The sequence below is a fragment of the Maylandia zebra genome, linkage group LG17 (assembly GCF_041146795.1).
Source record: "Maylandia zebra isolate NMK-2024a linkage group LG17, Mzebra_GT3a, whole genome shotgun sequence".
NCBI classification, from domain to species: domain Eukaryota; kingdom Metazoa; phylum Chordata; class Actinopteri; order Cichliformes; family Cichlidae; genus Maylandia; species Maylandia zebra.
In genome coordinates, this window is record NC_135183.1 from 19,085,570 (window position 1) to 19,097,180 (window position 11,611).

General features: G+C 41.6%; 1 protein-coding gene across 1 annotated transcript in view; it reads right to left on the reverse strand.

Annotated features, from left to right (window-relative positions):
• The window catches only part of LOC101477232 (thyrotropin-releasing hormone-degrading ectoenzyme), a 272,984-nt gene extending 267,149 nt beyond the window's left edge, over positions 1-5,835 (reverse strand). The window contains exon 1 of the mRNA XM_004566481.3: positions 2,628-5,835. Within this exon, the coding sequence (XP_004566538.1) occupies positions 2,628-3,122 (495 nt within the window). The 5' untranslated portion in view covers positions 3,123-5,835. The remainder of the gene's footprint in view (positions 1-2,627) is intronic.
• Positions 5,836-11,611: the final 5,776 nt, after the last annotated feature.

The window sequence follows — 11,611 nt, forward strand, 5'->3', positions numbered from 1 at the left end:
CTCGTTAAAGAAACCTCCGAGGCCAAATCTGGAAATAAACATTCTTTGTTAGAGAGCGTCGGGATGCTTTCAGCACAGAGCAGACCACTGGATGCAAACAAGGAGCTTTGTTTGGAACATTATCAAAAGATCAAAACGTCTACATCAACAGGCTGCACCGCACCAATCTCTGTTTCATGATGTAGACTTTGTACGGAGCTGGATTCAACAGTAATTAGATCATGACTGACCATTCTCAATAACAATAACATGACTGCAAATAAGTTACTGCAAACAAGTTTAGTCCAACCATCATCCAGTTTTATCTCAAACAAGTCAGCTCTCAGGAATCTCTCATTCTACTATTAGAGTTGAGACGAAAAGATGTTACCGCTGACATCAACTCCCTTACATGCATTGTGGCTACAAGTCTTCTGTTACAAGGTTTCTATTTGGGGATGCAAAAAATGATATTAATAACAATATATAAATAAATAAATAAAATAAACTTCTGGATTAATGGGGTAAGTTAGATCTCCTCAAAATATACCACCTGTTCATAAACAGCTCCACTGGCTTCCAGTTCAGCTCCGTGTCAATTTAAGATTCTGCTTCTCACTTTCAAAGCGCTTCATAACCTCACTCCCCCATATTTATCTGATCTTCTCCATACATACTCACTCCCTTGTACACTCCACTCTTCCTCACCTCCTCTTCTTTCTATTCCACCTGCTCGGCTGACTTCTACGGGACTCAGAGCTGCCCTGAGACTTTGGAATGCACTTCCACCTCGGGAACTCGGCTCCACACTACAAACTCTCTCTCCACTTTTAAATCACACCTTAAAACCTATTTGTTCAAAATTGCACACCCTTCATCATGATTCCATTTCAGTCTATTTTTACCTTGTTTGGCTTTTATATTTTTATACTTGTTTTTATTTTTCATTGACCTGTTTTTGTACTAATGTAAGGTGACCTTGAGGGTCTTTAAAGGTGCCTATAAATAAAATGTATTTATGTATTATATTTATTTATGTATTTATAATAAAATTAAATGTATTCACATTATTATTATTATTATTATTATTATTATTATTATTATTATTATTATTATTATTATTAATAGTAATAATAATAATGATAATAACCTAATCTGGTATGGTTAGGGGTGGGGTCACTGGTATCCAATTCAATTCTGCCAAGCTGCCTACTATCTTAAATTTCATATAAGAACAGCAAATAGAAATTCAGAATTACTCATTAAATTGGGGCATTCATGCTCCCAACGGGAGTAACTATTGTCATTTTAAAGGTTCAAAAGGCTTTGCTGCACTACCTTCTCAAGAAAATTGTAAATCTCCAAGAGTTTAATTCATGCCTGAAAGAAAAAGTACCCAATTTAAAACTGGCCAGGAATAGTGTTGCTGACATTTCATGGACCCGGAGACTTCAGCTGTAGTAATGAGATGCAATACCAGTACTCATCTCTATTTTTTGTAACTTAGTAGACAAAAACAGCCGTAACCAACAGCAACCAATGCACAGCCAATATAGCTAATAATCTACCAGCATTGCCCATTTCATAAAGTTGAGTTTATTTAACTATTATTTGACTATAGTATGTCTAGTGTTTAAGAATTGTTGAGTCTGGACTACGATGTAGAGGGCTTCACAGCCAAGACCTGATCCAGTAACAAAGATGTAAATTTGTTCCATTAAGCTTAATTGTGTCAATCAGGGTCTTATTGTTACTGGTGTGGGTCTCAGGTTTGGGGTTCAGTCACACCTGAATGGATTCAAACTAATTTATGATTCAATGTCTGTGTTTTGAGGTAAGAGGTACGTTGAAGTAATGTCCATCATATCATTTGTTAATGCCATGAAAAGGTTGCCACAGTTGAAGGTGTCACATTTCAACTTCTTTCAGAGCACTGAAAATCTAGAGTTGTGTAAGAAGCATTAAATGTCTCAAATGCAGTGCAGTGCAGAGAAAGGTTTAATTTTATAATCTGCTGTACATTAGAAAAGGTTCTGAATAGGATAGCTATAGAGGTATTTTCACTCATGAAGTCAAAAATCAGGAGAAGCAGGTTGGTACCTGATTTAAAGTTGGGGTTTTTTTCACAAAACACTGGAAATACTCAGGCTGGCTAAGGCGAGGATACTGCTGGGGTAGAGCGTACAGGTAAACACTCTCGCTTTTGCTTCTTTGTAAATTCAGCAGACGGTTTGCTATTCTAACACAGGCTCAGTTTAACCTAGTGTTTGGGATCTGGCAGGCTAAAAATCCAAAGTTGGACTTTTTTATTCTCACATTCAACTCTGTCAAGTGAGCTGAGGAAAAGCTCTGGGCTGTAATCATCAGTAAAAGCAGCTTATATTTGGTGTTTGGGTTCTTTGATAAGTCTAATTGATTGCATTTTGGAACAGGTCTGATTATTTCGGGTGGGTCTGTGCCTAAGTAGATTTTGAACCAAAAACCTAAAAGAACCTAAGAACCTAAAATTTTGGACAACCCCAAGCATGTTGGTCATTCAGTTTGTAAAAAGTGACATTACCTAGGAGTCCTTGGGCTCTAGACTGCTACATGCTTGAATTTAAATTATCACTATCCTCACTGTGAGCAAAAACAAAGCACCAACATACCTCTAAGCGATCAGCGTGCAGCACAATAAAACGGGTGGCATTAATGCACTCCAGCTCAATGCTGACTTCGCCAGAGAAGGTGAAGTTATCCATGTAGACGGCAAGCCGCAGGTCGTAGTGCCGAGGCCTCACCGAGCCTGGTAATCGTGAGTTTCTCCACGGCTGGACCACCTCTTCGTCCCCTTTCTCCCCCGTCCTTTCCCCTCTGCCTCCATTCAACTTTGCAGACCCACCGGGGCCTCGGGAACTCGGCTCTCCAGTTGATTCATCGCGATCTCGTGCACCACAGTCCTCAAATTTGACGTTGAGCGCAACGGCTACTGCTGTTACGATAATGAGGGTGAGTATGGAGAGGGCAAAGCCCAGCACCAGGCGCTTGTGCACCGTTATGTGGCGCTCAGTGGTTCGAGGCCGGACCACCACTGATTCTGCCCACTGATCCGAGAGGCCACGGCCGTTCCGCATGGCTCCCGGGCTGCTGTCGTTTAGTCCCATTTAGCTTAAAATGTCACTAGAACAGCAAAGAAATAATGTCAAAGTTCAGCAGCAGAAACAGATTCTGATTCAAAAAAATATTCATTTATGCACAGGTCAGATTTCAGCTTGTTTACAGTAAACTTGATGTGATTGAATGTGTTTTGATCGTCCAAAAGATTCCAGTCTTGATTCAGCCTGTCAGCCTATCAGTCTGTGCTGATGAAACTCCAGCAGTTATATATCTGAAAAACTGAACTCTGACCTTGCTGCTGATGGACTGTTATGAACGTCCTTGAGTTCTGCCTAGATGTGAAAAATCAGCACTGCTGCACGTCTTACATTTCAGGCAACCAAACTGAAAAAACAGAAAAAATGAGATGGTCATGTGCGTTTTGGTTTTGCGGTGAACAGAAACAAAAAAATCAATGCTGCATGGCTCGATTTCAAGAGCAGTGAAGCCTGAGAAGGAGAAGGAGGAGAGGGACAGAGCGGAGGAGGTATGCCGTTGAGGATGTGGCTATACAGTGAGCATATCATCCATAGACTGGAAATCAGCTGGGTAAGCTAAACACTTAACCACCACAAGGTATAAAACTGGGAATAAAGCCTTATGCTGTAAAAGCAACCTTATCTGGATTTCCTCTCAGATTGTAAATTCAAGTCAGTTATGGATGATGGAAATCATCAGTTTGAACTTTAAAAACGGTCACGTTACCAAGTCAAAGACCCTCAACCAAAGTCTGAACGAACACAAGGGGGTTAAAGCGGCAGGTAGTTTTCCCAAGGTACGAGTAAAGTTAATTTGCTCTGAGTTAAAGCTCTTACACATCCGCAATAAACCATAAATAAATCCCTTTCGGACTATTATGGGATTGTCATAATGTTACAGTCGAAGATTATAATAACTTACAAGACATTAAGATGTGTTACAAGTCTCTTGGAGATTAGTATGATTGCATTTAAGGTTTGGAATCAAATGAAGACTTAATCAAATCAAAGTCACACCAGAATATGTTCAGATCTTATTTTGAGTAAAATAAAGTTTTGAATTCGGATCTTTGTCAAGAAATCCAGTTTTTTGTCTTTGTTTTTTTTTTATTACAAGCTCGAGATTAATTTGTAATTACTCAGTTTTCTTAGGGCTTTGTCCCAAAGCAGAATACTTCAGTAATCTTGTTTTTAAAGTACAGTTTTGTAGTGACTTCTCTGTCACACAAACTTAAAGTTGCTGTTAAAAATTGAGGAAGCGCCTCCGTTTGACCCCTTTTCTCTGATGGATTTCAAATTAAAATTAGCTTTGCTGCTGATAAAGGTGTAGTTTAAAAACGGTAATAACTCTCTCGCTGCGGTCTGTGTCTATAGCACTCGGTTTCTCTCTCTCTCCTTTCCCTCTCCTGAGGGGGGTTAAGTGGATAATTTACGGCCAGCATGTGGGTTTATTTCACCGTGGAGGAGATAATTCACTCGGCTACTCCACGAGGTCTAAACGATCCCAGCTTTCCAGCTCATGAGCCTGACGGATGGAAGCTGGATTAAAACTGATTGATAACCCAGGATTGTATTGATTACATGGATGCCGCTCGGTGGGGACAGAAATCCACAGAAAGAGCTGAAAACCCCCTTTTTAAAATCCACCATCAATTAATCAGTTCCTTCAGTGAAATCACTCAGATATTGATCATGAAGGTTGTCCAAACATTACAGGTTCATCGGTAAATATTATAAGAAGAAAAACTCCTCTGGTTCTCCGGTAACTTCTCTTCTCTCGCCCCCGCTAGGAAGCGATGATCTCCGTGTCCGTTTTAAACAGCAGTCGGTCCCCGAGGTGGAAGGGTACCTCTCCGGGGGTGATCCGCTATTAGTCAGACTCACTTCAGTCCAAAGGACCGCGCTTTCTCTGCTGCACGTCCCGTTTTCCTCGGTAACCCAGATGTGAACACCTGCTTTATACCTGCGGGCTGTTTCTGCTCCCGGGGAGGGGGCTGAGGTTACCGTCGGTCAATAAACTAACCCTCAAGTCCACCCGGGACGGTCCCGGGATTCGTTACAGCACCGTTAGAAATCCATTAAGTGCGTGTGGTGTGGAAGAAATCCATCAGGGACATGACGGGAGTTCACAGATAAATGCCAGGAAGCTGTTATTGATCCGCTGGCACATGTGGGGATCCCGTTAAACCGCCAGAGACCAGATCCAGCTCACACCGATGGGATTAAACACCGGACCCGTTAATAATAACAGTAATAACAATAACGGGCCGATCGTTTAAAGAAGAAGAAAAAATGGACTAAAAAAAACAAACACGCCGGAGGTCAGAGTCAGCACCGGGGACGGTGCACGGAACGATCCTGGAAAGCACCGTTAACAAATCCCACTCAGCACCAGGTCCTGCACACTCCAAAGTAGGATCAGACCGTGCCGGGTGGATTATCCCGCGTTAACGCCGGGCACGAGCCCCTCCGGTGCTCCTTTAATAAACCCTATCTTCCTCAACTTTTTCAGCCCACGGAGAGCCGCTGCTTCTCTCTCTCTCTCTCGCAGATGAGGATGACGGTTGATGATGATGGTGGTGGCGGCGGTGATGAAGCCTTCCTGTTTAGCATCCCTTCGTGCACTGAAGAAAGTGACGCTTGGTGATGGAGGTGAGGAAGAGTCTCGTGCCGCCCGTTCAGCAGTGAGTATGTTTGCGGTGTGCGTTTCCACTTGAGCACGAGCTGCTGCTCCAACCGAGAGGCACGCGCTGACCGAGGGAGAGAGAGAGAGAGAGAGAGAGAGAGACCGAGAGGGAGGGAGGTGGGTGGGGGTCTCAGCGTGTGAAAGCTACACCTCCCCAGCGCTGTTCAAATCTATTCCGCTGTTTTCTCCTCTGCTAGCTCTGGATGACGAGAAACCAGACAGAAGAGAAATGAAGATGAAACAAAGTAAAGGTTCTCTGTGTGCCTCTCTTTGGTTTTACACGCATGCAGATTTATCTGGCTGTGAAGTAACTGAGCAATGGGCACCGGGGCCTTTCCTGTGCAGATTTCTCCCTAAATGAATGTGTCTGCTGAGATTGGTTTTTCATTAGTCACTTTACGTCCACTTGCTCTTATCTGCACTTCTGCATTTCAGTTATTCCACTTTTAATGCCTGAAACTACATGTACACATAAGCTCTTTATAGCACAGTGGGAAAGAATTTCCAGACTCATTCTTCAGAGAAGACAAAGCGCACATACACAGACACAGACACACACATATACACATGTTCAAAAATCACACTTTTTCCATCTCTGAGGGATTCAATGTGAAGCTGTAGACTCTGCAGCTGAACAGCTGGGCCAGATGTGGTACCGAAGAATCCCAGCACACAGGGCTGAAGTAACATTGTTGCTCCAATAAAGCTACATGTTCTTGGTTGTGTGTTGTGTGCAGTGCAGGTCCAGGCCAAAATTCAGATCATATTATAAAGAAAGCAAACACACGTCTTTGTTTTTTATTGGAATACCTGATGGTCGTGCTCAGTCAGCTGTGCAAATGTCTACTCCACGCACATAGACTAGTATCCCCAGATGCCCTTTTTAAAAATATAAATATCAACAAGAAATTTATGACATTTTCAGGCATCTACATGCACAGTTAGTTTAATTTGTTGGTTTGGTGTATTTATTTAGATTAGGTGTCCCTCTGACCCTTTGCTCACTGTTGATCAGGCTTCAGAGTGAGAGGTCTACATGGTAGTGTGAGACGCCCTCATTTTAAGGGTTTCTTCTTCTTCTCACAAGCAGGAAGTGTTATTGTTTTGTGTGTTCAATTGACAGAAGAATAAAAACTTGGCACCAAAAGGAAGGAAATTTGTTTTTGGTTGATTATTTTTTCTAAGCAATATATCTTATTGCATAGCCTGTTTACTTCCCCTTAAATGGTGCAACATTTCTAAGGAGAAATTTGTGAGTTGAAAAACTTGCCGAATCTTCTCTGTCAATTTTCAAAGAGCTTATTCTGTGACCAACAGAAAAGCTGATTGAAGAATGGACTGCCGTCCCACAGCAATGTGTGACCAACCTGGTGACCAGCATGAGGAGGAGACCTCAATCATCCAGTCAATTAAATGACACCAAACAAGAGACAGTAGCAGAATAAAAAAAATAGTTGACCAAACAGAAATTTTCTCACTTTTCGTGCTGATTTTTCAGAACAACTCTTTTTTTAAATTGCATAGTGGTGAGAGACGGGTGGAGGGCATGCAGCAAAGGGCCATAGGTCATACTCGAACATGGCCACTGTGGCCATGCAGTATTTGGTCACCTGTTCACCCACTGAGCTAAACTGGCACTTGTGGAACAAATCTGTTGTGGAGCTAATGATGTGGCTAATTTAATCACAACGTGTTCTTTGGCATGTGTGCTTTCATGCACTGAGTTATGATATAAAAGAGCGAACAAGTGGTCAGCCCCATTGGCCAACCAGCAAGGTAACCGTTGTTAAGGGTTGGTGTTAAGGGGTTTCCCATCGTAAAAATCCATCTACTTGCTCACCTGGAAATTGAGAAAAGCTCACATTGGCAGTGATTATGTTGCCTGTATTTGCTTGAAGTTGCAAAATTTTAATCCCCCTTTGTGGTCGCTGGTTGCCATGTTGTTGTGAATAGCTTCTGGTGTGTATACACCTCAGTCCTATTATTAGCAGCATTATTCAGCCTGATTGACATGAGAATATGTAAAATGTCCAAGAAGACATCAAGACCATGTAAAATAAAGATCAACAAAATTAGCATTACAGCAAACACTCGATGTTGTATAACCATCGACAGACTGTCTTTTCCCAACACCCAGTCTTGGTTGAAGAATCATTGTGCCAATAGTGTCAGCATTACCTTGAACCTTTGATAGAATAAATCTTCCTACCTCTTTCTAGAGGTAACTGTGGCTGCTCATCATTACACCTACATTCTTCCTGTTGTGCCACTTCTGGAGACTCACCTAGAGTGTTTTACCTCAGAGCAGTAGAGAATTCTGGAAACTGGCTTGAGAGTTGATCTAGTCAAAGAATTGGACTTTAGGGGTATTGAAGAAACTGGCCTGACAACTCAGCCTGTGAGACGATTTGTGAATGTGCCTGTGGGACAGTACCAACCTGAGCCTATTTCTTAAAAGACTGAAGACTGGCCTGTGAGAAAAGAGAAATGTGAGTTATTAACCAGTGCAGTACTCTTATCTACTGTCCTTGTAAATGTTTTCATTATTTGCCTGTTAACCATTTCCTGTGTATCTGCCTTTTGAGTCTTTTTGGAAAGCAAATCATAGCAAACTATCAGAGAGAGATAAAAACATGAGGAGTGACTGCAGAAGTCTATTCTTCGGTAAGAACACCTAGCCACATTAAGAAAAGTCTTGACAAAGTAGGCCTTTCAGAGTCTACAACATATAAACAGTAGAGGTGTGTTTTGATTATCGATTTATTGATTAAAATCGATTCTAGCTTGGATAACGTGATATCGATTCATTAAAATCCTGAATTTATTATTTTAATATAAATTTATTTTGCCCAACATGCCAGAATCTCAGGTTAAACCTCACAAATTTTCAACAATCACCAAACAGCTAAAACAGTAAATGAGAGCAGGTACACGGATTCTGCACAAAGACGTAAACACAAAGCACGGACCCGCCGACGGATCAGAATCAGCGAGATGTCGCCTTTCTCACCCGACGGCACGGACACGGTCGGGGCTGAAGGCCGACAGCTCGCTGATTCTGGTGTCTTTGTGTTTACCTCCTTTTTGCGTTAGATTCTGAAGCTGCAGGTTTTTATCTCTCTCCAAACAATATTGACTGAACCAGCAGCAAAAGAAGATCCAAACTATGCTTCACATAAACATCGTCATGAATTCCCTCTGACTTTTGCTGTTTTGCTTCCACACCGATAAAATCAAACTTCATGCACAGCTCTCTCTCTCTCTCTCTCTCTCTCTCTCTCTGTCTCTTAGTATACTTCATGAACAGTTTCCCGTCTAAAAATCTGTTTTCTGCATCATTCGCTTGCTTGTTACGGACAAGTCTACCGTTGTTTACAGTGCTGTCGGACGCTGTTTTTTTCCTTTTACTTACTTCCGAAAAGAAAGTCTAATTTCTGCTGTTCAATACTGAACAAATTTAAACTTTAAATTATGAAAAATTGCAAAACGCTTAGATCCGTCTCTAATCAAACCTCTGTAATTTTGCTCTGCTTCACGTCAGCAGCATCAGATAATGTTCATATGTTGATTAATGGTTTTCCTTTGTTTTTGATCTACTGCAGAATATTTGTATAAAATCCCAGCCTGGGATGGGTACCGGTTCTGACATAAACGGTAGTAACCAGACCGAAAAGCAGTGCACATTTCGGTGCTTTATTTCGGTGCTTTTTTCCCCTGAGATGTCATACACTTTAAATTCTAGCCAATCATTTTACCTTTCCAAGGATAGTAGGCGGGTCCAGGTACGTACGTTCTTTTAGAGCAGAGCTACAGATTAAAAATGCCCAAGGCAAAGCGGTCAAAAGTCTGGCTGTACTTCACAGCAAAAGCTGCAAACTCAGCAGCCTGCAACAAGTGCTTTAAGGTGATACTGTGATACTGTCAAAGGAGGCAACACCTCGAATCTGATGAAACACCTGGCGACGCATAGCGTTTTTTTAAAAGAAAGAAAGAAAGAAAGAAATGCACCGTATTTGACAGCTTGCTGCGAGACCTCACACCGAGCACATCTACTGCGGGTGTGGTGCCTGTTATCGGACCCGGAGTTCGCAACATCCCCCAAGAACCCGAAGATTAGAGCCCTGGCCCCTAGCCCTGTCAGTGTAGCAGAAATGATGACGGATGATGATGACAGCAACAGCCGTTCTTCTCTGGGTGAGTCGCTTAAGGTGAACTAGCAAACACCATCGTAGTTACATGCGGCTGTCTTCTTGTTTGATGGCAGATACTCCCTTCACCCTGGCCAAAAAGACTAAAATAACCAAAGAAAAAGAGGGAAACAGCTAAACATGAGAAGTTTTTGGATAAAGTTTGTGTTTTTTTCCATTGTTTAAGCACTGCTTCCAGCCAAGAGTGATGCCATAAATCCCCTATAGCTGCAGAAAAGGCTAACATTGTTATCTTTTTACAAAAAAACAGCTAAACATGAGAGGTTTTTGGACAAAGTGTGTGTTCTCCATTCTTTAAGCACCGGTTCGAGCACCGTTTAAGCACCGGCACCGTTTCAAAAGTACCGGTTTGGTACTGGTATCGGATAAAACCTAAACGATACCCATCCCTAATCCCAGGCCAGAAAAATCACCTTCATGTTTTTCTGTGTTTTATCCTCAGTTACTTTGACACAAAGGCATCTGCTGTGATATTTACACATTTGATAAAGTCTCACAAGTGTCAGTTTTCTTTTTATAGATATAAAAATATGGAAATGTACTGATGCATGATCTGAATTATAATATTTCTGACTGTCTGAGGCCAAATTTCTCCAATTCGATTCGTCTTGAATCGAATCATGGATTGAATCGATTCGGAACCTTGTGAATCGGAGTCGAATCGATTCTAGAAATCAGTGGTGATACCCAGCCCTAATAAACAGCTTTATGAATGGAAATACAGATGGGTTTACAACAAGGTGCAAATCACAGCTTACACTCAAGAAGAAGGATAGATTAAACAGAAAACAGCTAAAAGAGGTGGCAAAGCCCTGGGGAAGAAAATGAAACCAAGATGAACTTGTACCAGAATCATGGGAACAGAACTGGAGAGAAACGGTTCCTGATCAGACACACCACATCTTCTGTTAAAGTCTGGTGGAGGTGGCATTACAGCATGGACACATGATCTGTGATCTGTACAGAGCTGACTCTCTGCTCAGACTCACCCAAATGCTGCAAAACTCAGAAGAAGGCACTTCACAGGGCACATGGATCCAGCAATAGAAACTCAAGAGTGAATAAAAAAAATGTGTCTTTGTCCAAAGGACATATTTTTTATGGACCTAATTCCACAACTGTGGTGTCACTTGTTACCTACAGCATTTGCACTTCAAAAAATTGTTCCACAAATATACCCCACTGATGCTTAATTGAAGCATTTTCCTTGAGCTAAGCAGACAATTAAGCCTCTTGCTTGAAATTCGTATTCCTAAAATGAAGTTATAGCACTATTTCCGTTTAAGTAAGGACATTGCTTTCATGTACAGTGTCCACCCCTACATTGATCACACCTTCAAACTCATAAAATTAGAATCACAGGTTCCAGAAAAGGTTTGATCGATTAGAGCCTCCTTGGAGAGTGACAGATAGAAGGTGTCTTATTTAAATCTCTGACATTGAGGCTCTGCTGTTCTCTTTGCTACTGAAGTGTGTGGTGTCATTATGCCATGATGTAAAGAGCTCTCCAAGGCCTTAAGAAAAAAAAAAGATTGTGGATCCCTGTTAGTCTGGCAAGAGATTTAAAATGTCCCTTTTGAAATGAGCCATTGCCCTGTGAGAATTCAAATGACAGTCAATTTGTG